The sequence below is a fragment of the Mercurialis annua genome, linkage group LG3 (assembly GCF_937616625.2).
Source record: "Mercurialis annua linkage group LG3, ddMerAnnu1.2, whole genome shotgun sequence".
Classification (NCBI taxonomy): domain Eukaryota; kingdom Viridiplantae; phylum Streptophyta; class Magnoliopsida; order Malpighiales; family Euphorbiaceae; genus Mercurialis; species Mercurialis annua.
The window spans coordinates 16,412,003-16,432,762 of NC_065572.1; the positions used below are offsets into that span (position 1 = coordinate 16,412,003).

The following is a 20,760-nucleotide window of genomic DNA, read 5'->3' on the forward strand; positions in this document are numbered from 1 at the left end:
ATGTTGTCAGTCACTAAACAAGTGTAATAAAATTTACATCTACTAAATATTCACAAAACTTACTTTTTGCATATCAGTTATCAAGGTTAATTTGGTTCCATCTCCCAAGTCAAGGTCCTGCTTCAAGTGTTTTAAAAACCACCTCCAAGTAGCTTTGGATTCTGTTCTCACAACTGCCCAGGCAATTGGATATCTCTGATTATTGGCATCCCTTCCAATGGCTGTCAGCAACTCACCTTTGCAAATTGTTTTTAGAAAACAACCATCCAGCCCTATAACAGGCCTACACCCAGCCTTCCATCCTTGCTTCAAAGCAGCAAAGCAAATGTACATGGCACCAAACTCAGCAGGATTGGTCCTATCAGCCAATATATCAACTGTGCTTCCAGGATTAGTTTCCAGTAGCTCCTCTCTGTAGTCCCACAACAGACCATATTCCTCCAAGTAGTCCCCTTGTAACTCTGCCAACAGATCAGCTTTCACCCTTTTGCACTTAATATCAGTGACATCCAATTTTAGCTCCTTCTTAGCCCTAGCTTTCAACTCTTTTGCTTTGAGGTGAGAAAAATTAGTGATTCTATCTCTGAAATAGTCCACCAAAAACTTCTGAGTTGCTTGTCTAATTTTAAACTCTCTGTAGCACTTATGGTGATGATCATAGGTTTTAACCTTGAAATCACCAGTGCTAGTTTGCTTGCTAGCTAATATTGTCCAATCACAACCCTCCTTCTTACAAGTTGCCCTCACTCTGGATGGTTCATTTTTCAGCATTGTCAGCTCAACACCCCTATTGACAGCATATTTGTTTAAAGCTTCTCTAAACTGAGCAGCATTTTCAAATACCATTCCTACTACAAATGCAGGACTATTGGTTTGAGGGTCATAAACCACCCTTACTGTAGCACTGGGAACTCTTGTCTCTTGAACATCTTCACCTACCAACACTGGCTCCCCTTGTATATCTCCCAATTCTGCCTCTCTTTGAGCTCTTGCTATTCTATCCATTTTTCTCATATAATTATCCCTCATTTTGCTTCTAGCATTTAACAATTCCTCATCATCTACATCAGAGCAGTAATCAGCTTCATTAGTATAATCTAAGCCCCTCTCATCACCACTGCTATCCTCCTCCACATCATCAACATGCTCATTTATTTCTCTCCTCACACATAGACTGGCCCACTTACACACCCTTCTCTTCCCCTTCTCAGTAACAGAGGCCTTACCCCTACTTTTTGTCTTAGGAGTCTGCTTCCTTTTACCCTTTGCCTGCCTTCTTTCAGTAGAAGCCTTATTATGGTCACTCATGTTTACACTAGAAGACCTATTGTTGGCAGTGTGGTCAACACCAGGTTCATTCACTACTTCTGCATCAAAGCCACTTAGCCAGTCTGTATCAAACAAGTGAGCATTTTCTGCCCCTTCTACATTGCCATGCACTGGATTAACATCTGGCCCCTCTTCAGCATTGATATGAACATCTTGTTCCACATAAACCTGACTCTCAACCTCTGGCCCCTCTTCTACAACCCTCTGATCCTGACTGTCAACCTCTATTCCCACTTCAACTCTTCCATCTTCTTCAATTCCTGTCCTTGCCACAATTTCATCCCACATTTCAGCTAATTTTTTTTTCATTAATAAATTCTCTGGGTTATCTGGCTCAACTTCAGCCTCCCTACTTGTTCCCCCAACTTCAGCCTCCCTACTTGTTCCCCCAACTTCAGTCTCCCTATTTGATCCCCCAAATACATCTAACTCATCACTGTCATCCATATCAGATTTCCATTTCAGCAACAACACATCAGTTTGACCTAGGATCTTTGGCTCATCTACTTCATGATCAAGAAAAATGTTTAGATTAGCTACCCTTGTGTCCCTACCCTCATCTAAAAGTACCTCCCTGAAATCATCATTATATAAAAACCTCAAATCTTTATTCACAAGACCCCCATTAGGTAACCAGAATATCTTAGGTGTCTGTGCATACCCCAACCCCTTTACAATATGTTGCAGCCTACAGAAGTTAAGTTGATGAAGGTCAGAAATAACTTGCCTGAAATACCTTCCCCCAGCATATCTAAAATCAGGATTAAAGAGGAACACCCCTCCATGCTTAATTTTCAATAACACTTTGATAGCCAACTTGTCCTCCATTCTGCACACATTTAAAATTAAAATACAACTGAATTAAATGCAAACACAGCAACCCTAGGTTACAAAAAATGAATAGCACAACATAATAATCAATAACATACAATGCAGACACACCAACCCTCATAAACCAACGAACAAAATAGCTTTTACAAAATAAATTGTGAGTAAAACCCAATACCTGGCAGTGATTGCTGATTTTCGCAGTTCACAGAGGACGAGTTCACTCCCTTCAAATCAGCGACGTTTGCAACGATTCTTCTGTGGGTTTCTTCTAGCGTGATGGGTTTCACTTTGGGAATGTGAAGTTAAGAGGAATTTTGTTTGCTATGAACGAATTGAAAGTACCTAATTTTGCCCTAGGTGAGAGAAAACTAAGAGAAACAGAAAAATGGAAGCTTTGATCGAAGAAAGGTCAGGTTTTTTTTTGATTAGATGTTAATTTTTAGAGTCGTTATGGTTAGTGCAGATCAGCCGTCCACGTGTCATTAATTTCCCGCTCAAAATCGCACGAAAACCAAGGACTCGCTTTTATCAGCGCGTATTGAACAATTTCTGGCAGAGGGGGGTTTTTGAGACAAAAACGCAACTTTTGGGTTAGTTTGTACCAAAACCGGCCAAAATGACTCATTTGATATTTCGTGCCAAGTTGAGGGGGTGATTTGATCCTTTGTTCGTTGTGTTGACAGTGACTTGAATCCTGCCGCGGCTTCTTTATCTATCTCTATCTATCCATCTATCTCTCAGCAGATCAAACACATTAAACCAAAAAAAACACAGCTTTTCTTCCATTACGCGTAATAGAGCTTCAAAACTCACTTTTTATATAAATTCTTTATCTGTCTCTTTCTATTTTAGCTTCTTTTTGATTCATATATTAAACAGAGGTTTGTTGGGTTTTTTGTTCTTTGAAAATTCTTGCATTCTTTTACTTTATTTGCTGCTCTTTCAGTCACTTTCTTTAAATGATGTGGCCAATGTTAAATCTTTTTCTGAATCTGAAATGGTTTAAATTTTAGTTGTTAATCATGTTTTCATTTCTTTATCTTTACCCTTTACTGAGCTGAGCTTAGCTGAGTTTTGTTTTGATTTAGTTTGGAAAAGGGTTTGATTGTAGATGGTAAAGTTTTCTTGAGTTGGTGATATTTAGAAATGGGATCTACTGATAATGGGTTTTATTGTGGAGACTTTAATTTGGATGCTAAATGGTTGATTGATCCTAAACTTCTCTTTGTTGGTCCAAAGATTGGAGAGGGTGCTCATGCCAAAGTTTATGAAGGAAAGTAAGTCAAACTTTGTTTTTGTTGCTCAATACATAATTTTGCTTGTCTGATGAATTGTGGATTTTATCTATCTTATATGGTAATTTATAGGTTTTTGTTGTTTTAAAGGTATAGGAATCAAATTGTTGCTATCAAAATTGTTCATAGAGGAGAAACTCCAGAAGAGATTGCCAAGAGAGAAGCACGATTTGCACGAGAAGTTGCAATGTTATCTCGAGTTCAACACAAAAATCTAGTCAAGGTTGTTTTTCTTTGAATACACTTTTTTACTTTACGCTATTGAAGTGATTGCATACATAGTAACTGTTGCTACTGTTTTTGTACCAGTTTATTGGTGCTTGCAAGGAACCTGTCATGGTGATTGTAACTGAGCTTCTATTAGGTGGCACATTGCGTAAATATTTGCTGAACATGCGGCCAAGATGCCTCGAATTGCATGTTGCGATTGGGTTTGCACTCGATATTGCTCGTGCAATGGAATGCTTGCACTCCCATGGGATCATTCATCGCGACCTAAAACCTGGTAGGGTAAAAGTTACAGATCATGCTCAGTGGATTTGTTTTCTTCTAAAGTTAGTATTTTAGTTAGAATAAGTGCTTATTATATTTTGTATAACCAACTTAGTTATCCAACTACAATTTGGTGGACATTGGTCTTAGATGCACTTTGAAGTACCTTCACCGCCAACATTGGACTGACGGAATAGAGGAATTGGTGTATTTACTTTTTGTCATATTCTACTTCATTTAATTACTTCTGTGATATTTATAATAAAGTTAATTCATATGCTCTTCTACTCTCTACTTTTGTCCCAGCTTCTTAGATCCAACCAAATGTCTTTCAAGGATTAGTTTATGTTTTACACAATTTTTTTTCTCTTAGTAGTTTACGAGTGAACATTTTGGCCATCCCCTTCTAAGTTGTTTATGCTATGATTTGTTCCTTTATGATTAATGAAGAGAGAAAACTTGATCGATTTTTCAGTAATAGATTTTTCCCACTATTTATAAATTACAAGAAAACAAGAGCAACTTAGATAAATATGGTTGTGTACCTTCCGCTCATATGTTGATATTTTATCCGCTAGATGAAGTTTGGAGTATTATTTTGAGTAAAGTATTAATACAGTGCATGAGGTTTTGTGTCATTTCTTTGAAAGTTCCATGCTTGATCAGCTTAGGTGGAAGGTTTCAACTCTGTACTAGAATTAGATTCATCGGAAGTATATGATGGGTGGGGTTCTAGGATGGGTATTCCTAGACATCTTTTCTTGAGATGTCGGGTGATTATTTGATGAAGGCTTACCTACAGAGCTAACAAATAGAGAGAGCCTTAATGGGAACATTTAAAGCATCACCGTAGAGAATGAGAGTAAAGAAAAAAGCGAGTTCAATACTCTTATAGAGAAGCATTTAATTTAGACAGATGTTGACTATCGGATATTAAGTCTTACTAAATATAAGGGTGAACCAGGGAAATTCCAGGTATTTGATCATTAAAGCCAACCTCAACAACCGTGGGATCAAGTGTTAGTTGAGATTAAGTATTATTTGATACACTCAAATTTTACATGATTTCCTCTCATCACTTACAGGTTTAGTCATTTTTACTTGATTAATTTATATAGTTACGACAGATTATCAAATTATTACCGGTTATACCTCTTGTACCGAGTCTCTTTTTCAGTATGTATGTTCTTTTTCGAGGGCTTAGATATTTGAGCTAAGCATTTCAGCAACTTTGTAGGCTACAAACTCTTAGGCAGCTAAACAATGATATGGATATACGGTTTTTCTTGTTGGAGTCGATCAATTAGCATGATCCTGATTCCTTACAAATCGAATCTCATGTCCCTTTTACAGAGAACTTGATTTTGACGGCAGACCATAGAACAGTTAAACTTGCGGATTTTGGTCTAGCCAGAGAAGAATCATTAACAGAGATGATGACTGCTGAAACAGGGACATATCGTTGGATGGCTCCAGAGGTATTGTATTTGATTACTATGATACTTCAGATTTGATCTTTTTCCTATTTTGGCTCTGATTTTATTCAATTTTTGACTATACTTGTCATCAACCCTTGTACCCCCATGACAGCTTTACAGCACTGTTACACTAAGGCATGGTGAGAAAAAACATTACAACCACAAGGTGGACGCTTACAGCTTTGCAATTGTCTTGTGGGAGCTCATTCACAATAAATTGCCATTTGAAGGCATGTCAAATTTACAGGCAGCATATGCAGCTGCTTTTAAGGTGAGCAGTGATCTATTTTCCATTCACCATTTATTCCTGAAATGTTTAGCACAAAGTGTAAATTAATTTATAGCTGTTATGTCTAGTCAATGGTAATGCCGTTTTAAGAATTCAGATTACATGAGAATTCGCTTGTCAGTGGATCGGAACTTTGATATTACGACTTTAGGGTATCTTTGAACAATGAGGTTATTAATTTACAAACTAAGAGTTCTATGTTCTCATGGAATGAAAGACTTGGTGCAAGTGCAGTAAGAACTTAAGAAGATAGGGCTTGTTGACTGGCCAGGCAGACTAGAGTTCTGGATGGGAAGAACATCATGCGGTACCCCACAAAGTAGGTCTTACTCGTGTTGAGCATCCGCTGCGTCAAAATGTAAATCCATTGCCTTGTAATGTCTCCCCAACTTAGCAGTTAAATGTCAATTCCGATTGTGTTTTAAAAAAGTACAGCAACAAACAACCATTGATTTTTTCAGTTATTTGCATTTTAGCACATGGAATATGTCTTTGAGGCTTTATATTCAAACATGAAAAAGAACCAGCTTGACATCCATATGATTCAATTGAAAGATTAGCATATATGGCAGGGGTTTGCTTCGTGGTTTCATATGAAATGAGAGGAGTGTGTTAGAGATAAAACTATTGTTGGGGCTCCACCGAACAGTTTGAGCTATTTGGTGAATTGATTATTTGATATGGTATGAGAGCCTCTTTGATCGAAAGGTCTAATGTTTAATCCTTAGCAATCCCATTTGGTTAATTAAATGTACAAAGTAAAAGTGGGCTTGTACTGGTTCACGCTTCAAGCTCAAAGGACATTCGCATGTAAGGGCGTGTTAGAGATCATATAATCATTGGAGTCTCACCTAATAGCTTGAGCTTTTGGGTAAATTGATTATTTGATAGAGTGTTCTGTTCTTAGTCTTTAAAAATCTCAAATATCAATTATGTACCTGAGTATTATTTTCTTGCTTTTTCCAGAATGTGAGACCGACTGCAGACGATCTCCCAGAAGAATTGGCAATGATTGTGACCTCATGTTGGAAAGAGGATCCAAATGGTCGACCGAATTTCACCGAGATCATACAGATGCTCCTGCGCTATCTTTCTACAGTTTGTCCACCAGAGCCTGTCATCCCTGCCCGGATATTCACCTCTGAGAATTCTGTATTCCCACCGGAGTCTCCTGGAACGAGTTCTTTAATGGCTGTAAGAGATGACTCGGAGGAAACCCCCAAGTCCGAGATGGAAGACAACAAACCAAGAGGTTTCTTTTTCTGCTTTAACCAGTGTTATTGATCGGATCCCTCCAACGACACAAAGCGTGCACGGAGGTATTTTAGTCAGCGGTTTAATAAACAGTAGTCTGAAGAAAATTAGGAAAATACAAGTTGACAAGAAAATGTCAATGTAGTTAGTTCAGTTGCTATAGAAAAGCTACTAAAGAGCATCTGATGTCTCCATTTCCACTACTAGTTCATATGAATATCTGTGAGCAAATTACAAGTGGAATTGGGTTTTGTTGTCATCATTAAATGTTATAGAATAAGGTTCATCAAACCAAATCCATTTTGTTGCTCTTGTTGATGTACATGTAATTTGTGCTTTACCTTCTTATATAGTTAGACTTAGTTTCCAGCCCTCGCTTCAGATTTAACCATTTTCAATTTATAATAACATTGACATTAAATTTTAAAGTATATATATTGTTAATCTATAAAAAATCAAATTAGATCGAATTTCATTGTTTTAAAAGGATGCAAAATATTGCAATTAAAAGAAATAAATTTAAATTGAATTTTTTAATCAATTATTCATATCAAAATAATTTTTGGAACTTGTAGATTAGATCACTTATTTTATTTTAAAAAAAAAATAGATGTCAAACCATCTATATATGAATGACAAACTACATACCTAATTTTTACATATAATTAATATTATCTTTAGTTTGAAATATTTTATTTAAATGCAATGAAATTTCACCAAAAAACAATTGATTTTAAAACATAAGTTGATTAATTATTCTCTCATAAATAAATAAGTTAGGCTATAAAGCTTCAAAGTGGAGCCTTATTGCACATGAAAATAATTAAAGAAACAACACAAATTGATAAAATTCATTCACCTAATAATGACTCTTTCTTAAAGAATAATGACTCTTTTATTATTCAAATAATAAAATTTAGTCTTTTGTAAAATGACATAGGAAAACTTTTAGCCCTAACTTTTGTAGCAAATTCTATTTGTTCTTCGCTGGTTAAGCATATCGATTTTCTAAAAACTATTTGGAAAAAAAATTGTAAAAATATTAATAAGAAATTAAATTTTTTTGAAAACTTGAAAAAAAAAAACGTTAGTAAAGATATCAAAAAAATACACTTAAAATAAACCTATCTAAAAATACCAAAAACACACAAAAAAAATAAACATTATACTGGGAATTTGGTTTTTGTTTTTGAAAATGTAGATTTTGTTTTGGAAAAACTAATTTTGAAACTGGATTTTGAAAATGGGCATTGGACCTTATATTGATATATCTCAAGTATAAACATGAGAAAATTACACCAAATAACCCAAAATATGAAAAGTTTATGTTAGTGACTCAGGAAATATTTTTATGCAAAAATCTCTCTTTTTTTAAAATCAGTTTGCATCTATACCTCATTATAATTTTAGTCTTATTTTACCCTTTCTTTATCTTCTCCAACAACCAAACCCATAGCTGCTTTAGATTTAGAGAAAATATATTGGGTCAGTTTATCTATGGCCGATTTGTTACAATCAGATGGCCGGTGGCCGGACTTTTGGCATCGTAGCCGAAATACTGGACCTTTGGTGGTCGGTAGCTGGATCGCCGGTGCTGCTTCCTCTATCGCTGCTTTATATTGTTGCTATCGATTGTCAAATCTTCGGTGTTGCTCTCTCCCTCGATTCTTCCTATTATTGCTTTCGACCGTCGGATACGGTGTTACTCTCCCCTCGCTGGATCCAGATCGCTAGATCAGTAGTTTTTTAATTTTTTCTGTTTTTTCTTTTTTTGAAATAATCCGTGAAAATGGTGAGATGGGTATTGTGGTTATATTCATGAATCGGGTTGGACAAAGTGGAACTGGAATTTGAATCAGATAGAGAGGTTTCAAATTCAAATTTTATGGATTGAAGATTAAGAACAAGAGTGGTACTGAAATTCTCAAAATATTGAAGTGTCCAAGAAGATGTTGAAATTGGTGTAGAAGTACGCTCTCCTTAATCTTAATTGGTTTAGAAAGTCATCTGGTTGCTTGAGATTGATTTTGGTTTGTGAATTTGAACAAGAAGATATCTGGATATCAGATTGGATTTTGAAATCCAAGAACCATTCTTTTCTGCACTAAGATGTGCGAGCAGATGATGAAACCAAAGCGTGATGGAAATGAGTTACTTAGCGGATTGCAGCTATGAGCTTTCACATTCAGAAATAATATTGGCTAAATTATGCACAGCTAAATAACATATATAGATATGGATATGAGGAATATTCACACACTGCTATGAACAAATATAATGTCATTCCAAAAAAGCTTGCGGGTCTTATTATATGTTTTATAGCTTCAGTAGTCAGGAAGCTAATCCAGAAAATTGAAAGCATGAGATAGCATTTAAAATTTAATGTTTGTAATGAGTATCCAAATTAATTCGTGTGTTGGTGTATGTGGACATTGCCGGAGATTGCATGTTGAAAATATAAAATTTATTAATACAGAAAAGTTGAATATCTATTTTAACTGATATGTATTTGACAGTCTACAAAATCAAAAATTAACCTGATATGAACCCGATGTGAACCTATATTAACTGAACTATTTTAATTCAATTTTTAATAAAATTTGTCTTACTGCTCTTTACAATGTTAAATAACATTTTATATAGAGAGAATTTTGAGATTTAGTGTATATACAAATTGAATATCTATTTTAAATGAAATGTATTTAACAGTTTATAAAACCGAAATCAACCTGATGTGAACTTGATATGAACCTATATAAACTGAATTACCTTAATTCAGTTTTTAATAAAATTTGTTTTACTGTTCTTTATAATCTTAATTGAATTTTATATAGAGAAAATTTTGAGATTTAGTGTAATATACAAATTGAATATCTATTTTAAATGAAATGTATTTAATAGTTTATAAAACCAAAAATCAACCTGATGTGAACCTGATATGAACCTATATAAACTGAATTACCTTAATTCAGTTTTTAATAAAATTTATTTTACTGTTCTTTACAATCTTAATTGAATTTTATATAGAGAGAATTTTGAGATTTAGTGTAATATACAAATTGAATATCTCTATTAACTAAAATGTAGACAGTCTATAAAACCGAAAATCAACCTGATTTTAACCTGTGAACCTATATCAACTGGACTATCTTAATTCATTTTTTTTATAAAAATTATCTTACTGCTCTTTACAATCTTAACTGACATTTTATATAAATAAAATTATGAGATTTAGTGTAATATACAAATTGAATATTTCTCTTAAGTGAAATGTATTTGATAGTCTATAAAACCATATATCAACCTGACGTGAACCTATATCAACTGAACTATCTAAGTTTTCCGCTGTGGTCGATGTAAACTTAATATAAAATTAAGTGTAATCTCAACGTAAATTCGATATCAACTCAATGTAAACTCAAACTTTAGATTTTAAATATATATTTATAAGTTTATCTTGTGTTTATGCAATCATGAATTCCTTGTGTTTATGCAATCATGAATCCACGCACTATCAACTTTAAATTTTAGATATACATTTTATTAATTTACCATATGTTTATATAACCATAAATCGACTCATTGTCACCTTTGTATTTTATTGTCTCATAAACTTTCAGTAGTATTTTTTGAATAAAAGAATTGGAGAAAAAATACGTAGTTCTTTGTTCATATTAAATACTATTTTTATGAGGTTTGTTTATTTTATTTTTTGTTTAAAAATTAGTTGTTTTAACTTGTTATCGACCTAATATGAACTTGAAATTAATTTTAAATTGTTCGATATCACAACCGTTCAAAAGTGTTTTTTTAATAAAACTATTAAGTAAATTTCAAGTAATACAAACTCTTAAGATGTCTTTTAGAGTAGAGGGAATAATAAAAACAGTTATATTAGTTTAATTATTTAAATTGATTTATAAAATGGTAAAGTCATGAACCTGATTCCATTAACTTTGGTCTTTCTTGAATTCAAACCTTGAAATTTTGGCACAAATTAGTTAATTTATTTCATTTCACCATAAGAATGAAATCAATTGTGGCCATAGTCATCATAGTTCTTGTTGTAGGCCTATAACAGCAATTTTTCTGCTATTGAAGAATGATGGAAGCATGAAGAAAAATAAAAACAAGTGAAAGTCCAAAATTGACAGAGAATGCTATTTAGAGTTGGTCTCTAGTTTGTGCCAAAACAACATTGTCGATGATAGCTCTATAAGCAAAAGAATCAACTTCATTTATACACTAGAGAACGCAGAGAAGACCCAACCACTAAGTCCAGACGTCGCTCCGTCGAAGCTGATGACCTGCTATGCTTAGTTTGCAATCCTAAAGCAATTAACGGAGGAGCTGCCACAGTACCGATAAGAAGCGGCGACCATTAAAATAGATCAGAAAAAAATTAATTAATTGAATGAGATGATAGAAAAATGCAGGGATGCACTTTGCGGAGACCATCGTGCCGCCGGTCGACAGCCGCGCCTCCGGTCCGACCGCCGCGCCGAACACTGTCGATCCTACCACCGTTGTCCGACTGCCGCGCTGCCGATCTAACCATCGCTGTCTTGGATAACTAGAGTGTTTTTCAATTTCTTTATTTATGTTTCAGTGAAGAAGAAAGAGGCCATAAATGTCCAATTTTGTGTTAAAACTGACTTATTTTGGGGTAGAGGGGATTTGTGGAAACTTTTTAAATTTTTTGAGTGATTACTGTTAAAATTAAATTTCTGAGGTAGAAATAAAAGACATGACATGTTTTGAGGGATTTGTGTAGATTACCCTATAAACATTATACTGGATATTTTTTTGGAAAATTTAAACCCTATATTAAAAAAAAATTATAAAAACACCACCTCATTTTTCTCTTTACAAACAATACTTTCTTTTTAAAAATATTTATAAAAATACCATCTCTTCATCTTCTTCATTTCTTTTTTCCTTCAAACCCTAATTTCTTTATGTTCCTCCATTAATGTCCACCACAACCTTCACCTATTAGACCTTGCTACCGCCCTTTATCGTGTGTTTGTTGCTCTGCCGCTCGTCAGCTCCTCCACTCCACCACCGCCCGCTGCTCCTCCATGCCGCCGCCCGCTTCTCCTCTACGCCGTCGTAGCCACTCACCATTTCTTCACATCGCCGCCGCTCGCCCGCCTCCACAGCACCACCCCTTATCAGATCTGAAATATCATATCTGAAATTTCAGATCTGATATTATCAAATCTGGAAATTTAATAAAACGTATATAATTCTATATAATTTGTGTTATATACGGATTATATACAATACAAGTATATATGCATATTATCTAGATTTATATACGAAATTTATACTGAGTGTATACAAAATCATATTTTTGTATAGACTTAAGTAGCAATTTGCCCCCTCAACTTGTAAGCAATGAACAATTCACACATAAATTAACTTTGTGGGCAAATTAGTCATGAACTTGCTAATTATGGGCAATTAGCCCCATTTTAAAAAATTAACTTAAAATTTGATGGGGCAAATTGCCAATTGAGGGACAAATAACTTACAAGTTTAAGGGTCAAATTGCAAAAATGGGGCTAATTGCCCATAATATACAAGTTCATGATTAATTTGCCCACAAAGTTAATTTGTGTGTTAATTGCCCATTGCTTACAAGTTGAGGGGGCAAATTGCTACTTAAGTCTTTTTGTATACAAAAAATTATGTTTTTGTTAGTATTTTTAAAAATATAGTATTGTTTGTGAAGAAACTTTGAGGTTATATTTTTATAAATATTTTCTATTTTCCCGGTATTTTTGTAAAACCCCCTTCCATTAATGGCCACCACCATCATCAAACTTCATCTTTCAAACACCACCACAATTCTTTAACCGCTGCCGCTAGTTCCCCTCATGTCACTGCTCACACTGATGTCGCTGCCGCTGTTCACACCGCCACTGCTCACGCCGTCTCTGCCACCGCCACTCACGCCGATGCTCGTCTCCCTCACGCCATGTTCGATTTTATTTTTTAATCTCATATCTAAAATGTTATGAAATCAGATTTGTATGTATAGATCTATTATTTCTTTGTTGTTGTATGTATAAATGTAGGATTTATTGTATATGATTTGTCATTTGAATTTTCAAATCCTAATACTTGATTATCAATTGCCTTTTTCGTTCATTTTCAAATTTTAGTTTGTTTTTAAATTTCCAGTTCGTTTTCGTCTCCATCTACTCCGTTCTTTAGAACGTATATAATTCGTATATAATTCGTTTTCAAATATGAATTTTTTAAAAAAAAACGTATATAATTCGTATTATATACGGATTATATATAAAATTAATGTATAATATATATTAATTAATTGTATAAAAATCCATTTTATTAAAATTTCAGTAATTATATTTTAATTTATTTTCTGGACAGAAAAATATTTTATTAAAAATAAAATAAAAGTTAAGTCTTTAAATTTTAAAATATTTTGTATATAATTCGTATTATATATGAATTATATACAAAAAAAATGTATTTGTGTATATCTGATTATATATAATTTTTTGTATTGAATGTATACAAAATCATATATTTATATACAAATAGATAGTATTTTTGTAAATATTTTCAAAAAGATTGTATTTTTTATAAAGAGAATTTTTAGCTAGTATTTTTATAAATATTTTCTATTTTTTTGGTATTTATGTAAAAACCCCTATTTTCTTAGAGGGAAATGACTAGGTTAAAATGCATGTAAGCTAAGTCGAAGAGTATGGTAGTAACCGGCTTACCTCTCCATAACAAATATACCTTTGATAGGTTTCGTCAATCACGAATACAAGCGACCGAGTTACGAGGCCGTGAGTGATGCTACTCCGCATAAGTGTCACGACCCAATCTCAGGGCCGAGACCGGCGCTAGGGAATGGGAGTGGTTGCTCCGAAACCCGTAGCAAGCCTAAAATCGTAAAATAATTTTTTCGCGAAACATAAACATCATGTATGACATACATAAACACGTGTCATGCAGAAACACATGTCAGGCACACATATCCTCTGGCAGTCACAATATATATAACGCAGCAAGCGTAAAATGTTTAAAACTTTAAAACGTTAAAATAATATTTACAGAAAACTTTACATACAAGCTGACTGACAAAATACTTATCTACTGCAGCTCTAAGAGTAAAGTACTATTTCTTTACATACTCAAAAATACAGACTTCTGGAAGTAGGATAGAAGTCCGTTGCCTCAAAGCGTCTTTATCCTGAAAGGAAATCTGTGAGGGGTCAGTATATTGGGATATACTGAGTGAGTTCATACATTTACTAATAAGTATTCAAATAAAACATAAAATCGTAATCAATCATATGCAGCCAAGAACAGGATCCGATTGAAACCCTAATCCTCGAATATGTTAACCGTATATACTCAGAGGAAAACTTATCCAATAGTCCGACCCGGGAGTATTCACACTCTACCACGTCAGTCGCGACAATTCTCTTAATCCCAGTGGTGGGTCTAACCCACTAGATACGGGGCTCAGGTTACACTGTAACCGAGTTCACTCTCGTATCACAATCATACATCTACCTTCAGAATTCATGTACTTAATCGTATTCACAGCTGTATCAAATCAAAACTGGTGATCACACAGTCCTATTGCCGCTCAATAGGTAGCACGTTCCATCGGATCAATACTGGTTTCAAATCAAGCATATGTGCAATTCATATAAAGATTTAATATATAAATCATGCAATTCAAATAGAAAGCAATATAAAATAGTTGCTTGAATAAATACTTCAAAAGCAAATCGTATAAACTCACTGAAAACGCTTATCCAAAAATACGTCGGGGCTTTAGAAACGTCAAGCTTCCCGAGCTCCTGGTCCAGCTCCTTCTTGCCTCGCTGGATCTAAAACAATTTCAAAACATTTGACTCACATCAGAATCCTATTCTAAGATTGACTCTAGACGCGAGACACGACTAGACATAAAACATAAGCCGTCGTGCTTCAAACGTAATCTTTTCCGATAAACGAATCATTCTTTTCTCATTTCTTAATATTTCTCAATTCAATTCTCAATAGAGAATATAGGTTTTCTTGATGAAACCAATTGATATCCATAAACTAACTTATCCCAAACAACTAGTCATAATTTACTCGTTTTACGTCCGAATCTCGCATTTTCGGAGTCCGGGAGTCGATATCGGGATGGGGAATCATCAAATTAGGTTTTTAGGGTCATTCCCCTTCAAAGGAGGGGTGGTGCACGTCGTGCACCCCCTAGTGCACGTCGTGCCCCTGCACGACGTGCACTGATGTTGTGCACGTCGTGCACCTTCGTGGGCACGACCCCGGCCGCTGAAAACAGCCCTCCCGACGTGCTAAATTGATCCCGAACTCATCCAACATCCATATAACATCCTAATCTATTCAAAAACACGATAAAAACGTATAAAACGAATCGAATACGTAATCGCGATACGGTTTCGCCGTAACCTATCGTTTCAAATCGTTTTTCCATCAAATATACTCAAATAAATGGAGAAATGACTTGCTTACCGTGATTGTCCATCGAAATACGATCGATTCGAGTTATTAAACGTCGAAAACGGACGAGAAACGGAGATCGTACGAGAAAAACGGTGAGAACGAACGAAAGAAATGAAATGTATCTGATGAAGGTTCTGTATCATTCCTTCATCTAAAGGAAACTTATATATAATGGTCAATTTGCAACTTGGTCCTTGAAACTTTTCAAATGTTGCAATTTAGCCCAAAATCTATCCGCGTCCAAAATTTAAACGGTCTCCGATTGACTCGAAACTTTTACCACTAATACTATAAATTATTTCGCGGACTTTGGCGAAATAATTTCCATCACGGGATTTATATTTTATTTTATATTAATTTCTGAAGTTAAATCCTCAAATCCCGCTAATTAACTTATTAAAATTTATTCTAAATTCCCGATATAATTAAATTAAATTCTCCTTAATTTAATTTATCGGAAATCTTGACACGTGGCACGACGTAATTATCTTAAAATATTTTGGGGTATTACATTCACCCCCCCTTAAAATAAATTCGTCCTCGAATTTAAAATTTAGCCACGTACCTTGAGTAAATAGATATGGATACTTCCGCCTCATATCCTCTTCTGTCTCCCACGTGCACTCTTCTACGGATTGACTTCTCCAAAGAACTTTCACCATTGGAATCCTCTTTGTTCGTAATTGTCGTATCTGCCTGTCGACAATTTGCACTGGTCGTTCTTCGTAAGTCAGTTCTTCGCTCACGTCCACCACCTGTGGTTGAATTATTCGAGAAGGGTCTGGTACATATTTCCGGAGCATGGAAATATGGAAGACAGGATGAACTTGCGACATCTCTGGTGGCAAATCCAGCTTATAGGCAACTGAGCCTATGCGTTCTACGATCTGGTAAGGTCCGACATATCTCGGTGCCAATTTACCCTTCTTTCCAAAACGAATCACTCCCTTCATCGGTGATACTTTGAGAAAAACGTAGTCTCCGATCTGAAATTCGATATCCTTCCTCTTGGGGTCCGCGTAGCTTTTTTGTCGACCGGAAGCAGTATTCAAACGTTGTTTTATCAACGGTACTTTTTCTGACGTAATCTGGATGATCTCTGCTCCAGTGAGCTTTCGTTCACCGACTTCGTCCCAACAGATAGGGGATTGTTGAGCAAAAAGCGCAACTTGTAATAATCCGGAAGTCGGAATCGATCCCACGAGGAGTGAATCTAGAGCGATTGATGAGAATGAACTTTAGTTGCGATTCAATTCGTTTAGCATAATAGACAATTGGAATTTGAATTCAAGTATCAATTTAACAATAGCAATTAACTAAAATAAAACTTTCAATTAACAATTAATCAACAATTCTAGAAGACTAAAGCGCTTAAACAATTACGGATAACTCAATTAATAAAGGGGTTTGGAGGTCGAAACTACGCTTAGGTCATGCAATCAATGGTTCGGGTCTAGGGCTTCAACAAGTGAACCGAGCGTTCCTAAAGCATAACTCCCGCTCTCTCGAGCCTCAAGGAGTTATAAAATCACAAACAAGCCAACTAACCAAGCCTAATCCACTCTCGTGGCACTAAACACGATTAACAAGCCAATTGGCGATTAACAATCCACTCTAAGGTTTCCTAATTTCTAACCCACTCTCATGGTGTCATTAATTAGGATCCTAATTGATCTATCCAATTAATTAACCTTCTCTCAAAGTGTTAACCAACCTAGAATCATGCTTTAGGTAGCTAATCTAAAACAAGCATTAGGGAAATCAATTAGAACAACAACAATAAGCCCAAACCCTAACCCAAATCATACATTTCTAAACTTCATTTCAACCCCCAAACAAAGGGGTTTTAGCCAACCATGGCTGAAACAACAAACATCAAGCAAATAGAATAATAAATCATTGAGAGATAGATCTAATTACCTTTGTAGAAACTCAAGCCAATAACATTCAATAAGATAATACTTCAATAATAAAATGAGAATAAATCTTCATTAGAAAAAGCTTAAGTATTCAACAATGGAGGAAAATATGAAAATCTTGAAATTCTATTGAAGAAGGTAAGGACTAAACTTAGGGATTTCTAAAATTACGAGAAGATTTAAAAGTACAATCATAGAATAATGTCTAGAGAAATCTTCTATCCCTAAAATAGAGATAAGGCTCCTTATATAGTACTTACAAAAGAAGGAAAAAGACAAACATTCATTTACACATGTGTTGGGCCCAAAATAGCAAATTAATAAAGCCTTGTTGCATCTTGAAATAATATTTCCCCATTCCAGCAAGCCCAAGCTCGAATAGAGCTCCTTGGGCTAAATGAGGGGCCCGATTCGAGCTGCCATTTTCTGCTCCGGATCTCGATCTTCTAACCTTCATAACTCGGTGTAGAAATGTCCGATTGAGTCGATTCTTGAACTGTTGGAAAGCTGAGGACGTCTACTTTAACTTTCATGAAGATCACGAGTTCATTTGAGGCTTCTAGCTAGTCCAAATTGGTCAATTACTGTCCAGGGGTCAGCTTTTCAGATTTGCAAATGAGCTTGCGCATCGCTTTTGTCGTCTTTTCCAACTTTTGCACCAAAATGCTTCCGCAATGCTCCTAAGTACCTGAAATACTAAAACACGTAATAAGGCATACGAAATATCATAAAACCGTGATAAAACGTTAATAAAGCATGCGGAAACGACACTAAAGATAGGAGTAAAATACTCCTATCAAACCTCCTCACACTAAATCTTTGCTTGTCCCCAAGCAAGAAATGAACTTAAGCAAAAACCGACTACTTGTCAACAAAAGTACTCCTAATCGATAAAGGTTCAAATGCAATTCTCTAATATCAACAACTCATGATTCATGCAAACAAATGAAGAATGCAATAGATAAGACATATGAAAATGGCACTCAAGATAAAACAAAAGTTTAACAAATATTTTCGAACGGCAATCACGAGAGTACTATCACTTAAGGGACATGCGAGCATTTGGTCAATCTTAGAATATGAACACAATGGCAATCACTCATAATCATTAAACACAAGCCTAAGTATCTCACAAGATTTCGCTCTTACACACAAGTGTTTAAGGCAAAGAAATGAAGCACACAAAACACGGAATTCCCATAGGTTTGCTTTTAGTCCTAGACTCCACTACTTAGCTCGGTGATCAATAATTATCATATGGACTTTTACGGGTTGTAACTTGGCCAAAGGTCGGGGTAGGTTGAAGTTGATATTTAAGCTAAACTTGACTTGAAACTAGATAATACATTAATATCAAAAACTTGGGCTAGCTTGGAAATTTAACACAATTGAACTCTTTTTACATTTGAATGCCTTTATTTCTTTTCCTTTTCTTGCTTTCTATTTTTTTTTCTTTTATATTTTTTCTTTCTCGTCTTTCTTTGTTTTGATTTTCTTTCTCGTCTTTCTTTCTAGGCATATATAAGTTCAAGTTCAAATTTTTTTTTTATTTTTCCTCAAGCTACTACCTCAACCTCCTCACACTAGTTCTCAAGTCAAGTTCGGGTGTTTAGAGTGGAAATGGAAGACGGGATTGGTGTGTGAATACGGTTATATCAACAAAGGTCTAGGCCCAACTTGGCTATCTAGAGGTACAAGGTAGGCATTTAAAGTGGTCTCTAGAATTGGTTACACCTATTGCCATATTCATCTAATCATTAATCACTCAACCATGTAATCTCGAATGGACACTAAGCAAATTCTAGGAATTCCGGCATAAAATGACACTCGCAATAATAAATTAGGCTCAAAATGCTCTCAAAATTTAGCAAAAGAAAACGGTGTCATGCTCAAATGCTTAAATCCTATGAATTCATGCCAAAATATGCTCATACTCCAAGTGACACAAAAAATTTCAATTCAAAACACATATCATGAATCCGAGTCAAGTACCTCGATCATACCCAAAAATCATACCATTTTAAGATTCGTTTTTGAATGCTAACTACACATGTCTAATTCCATTGCATTTCATTAAGCAAGCATCAACCATAAATTGTTTAAACTAGACAAAAGCATTTAGACATTCATAAACCGGGAGATACTAATTGTTGACAAATTTCCAAAAATTGCATAAAGTCTCATTTCCAAAAACATGATTTCAAGACAAGAGATTACATCCTAACAACATAACAAAGCTTTAGCGGGGGCGACTCGACAACTAGACTACTAACACAAACTAAAACAACAAAGCAAAATAAAACACACTAAAGCATAAAACAAGATAAATTTCAACTAACGACATACAATTGACTAACCCTCCTCACACTATTTCGAACTTAGTCCCTAAGTAAGAAATATAAAGCAAAATTGTATGAGTTGAGTTAGAGAAATGCAAATCTTGTTTTAGTCGAATTCCGGTGGTTCGGGCGATGGAGTTGGAGATGGATAAGCCGGCGCCCCCGGGGCATTGAAATAGTCACGTAATTTCTCCTCGTGGCGCCTTTGTCGATCATGAAGCCTCGTCATGCGATATTCCATACGTGCCCAAATCTTGCGTTGATCCTCCATGAATCAGAGTTGGGCGGCTTCAAAGTCATTCCTTGTATCCACATTAGGAGCGGGAGGCTCCCATTGCACGCCCTCCGGTATTGCTCCTCCTTCGGCGCTTGTTCCGGCCACATGCTTGTCTTTCCTCCTCACCGGCTCTTTAGCTCGCCTCGGCTCTACCTCTTGCCTTGGTGATGCGCGCAACCTAGGCGGAATTGGTTCGCCGGGATGTGCTTCCACCCAATTATCATGCTTGTACTTTCCCACAACTCTTTCCTTCCTCACATACCCTCCGATACTCAAGTGATCCATGTCTATCATTCGTGGTGGTTGAACATGATACTTGCTTTCATCAAACTCCGGATCCTTTCGTGCCAAAAACAACACCAACCATCCAAAACCTTTCTTCTTTTGAGCTTTAGGCTCCTCTTGAAGCAACTTTATCAACCGATATGCCAAATGCACTTGCTTCTCTCGTTCCGTTGAGTGATTCAAAGCTTGCAAAAGGAACAAATCCGACCGTGCTACTTTGTGATGCTCGTGACATCCATAGAAGGTGTAGCCATACCACTTAAGCAAGATTATGGTGGCAATATCCCGAACTTCTTTCAACTTGGAAAAGTGTGAGTCGTAGCTTGGTTTCCCCGATGCCTTGTTCCATATCACGTTTGCATCAAAATCACCCTTATGCGACAATTATTTCATCCCTAAGTCGGTTAACCCAAAATCTTGATACAAGTTGATCATTGAATATT

General features: G+C 35.4%; 1 protein-coding gene across 2 annotated transcripts; it reads left to right on the forward strand.

Moving 5' to 3' along the window:
* Positions 1-2,873: 2,873 nt before the first annotated feature.
* On the forward strand, positions 2,874-7,337 carry LOC126671960 (serine/threonine-protein kinase STY13-like). 2 transcript variants are annotated; one of them, XR_007639197.2, is made up of 7 exons: positions 2,874-3,437; positions 3,546-3,678; positions 3,765-3,960; positions 5,301-5,425; positions 5,538-5,696; positions 5,949-6,072; positions 6,681-6,773. XR_007639197.2 is itself a non-coding variant. In XM_050365807.2 (6 exons), the coding sequence occupies exons 1-6, from the start codon at positions 3,307-3,309 to the stop codon at positions 6,996-6,998; spliced, it is 1,062 nt and encodes a 353-aa protein (XP_050221764.1). In that variant the 5' UTR covers positions 2,875-3,306; the 3' UTR covers positions 6,999-7,337. The 2 variants fall into 2 exon arrangements, 1 of the variants encoding a protein (XP_050221764.1); XM_050365807.2 differs by lacking the exon at positions 5,949-6,072 and having other exon boundaries at positions 2,875-3,437; positions 6,681-7,337.
* The last annotated feature ends 13,423 nt before the right edge of the window (positions 7,338-20,760 follow it).

Bases quoted from the DNA above. Each gene is read 5' to 3' on its own strand.
- LOC126671960 (XM_050365807.2), top strand. From the start codon at position 3,307: ATGGGATCTACTGATAATGGGTTTTATTGTGGAGACTTTAATTTGGAT. The intron at 3,961-5,300 runs GTAGGGTAAAAG...TCCCTTTTACAG, and splicing joins TCATCGCGACCTAAAACCTG to AGAACTTGATTTTGACGGCA. The intron at 5,697-6,680 runs GTGAGCAGTGAT...TGCTTTTTCCAG, and splicing joins CATATGCAGCTGCTTTTAAG to AATGTGAGACCGACTGCAGA.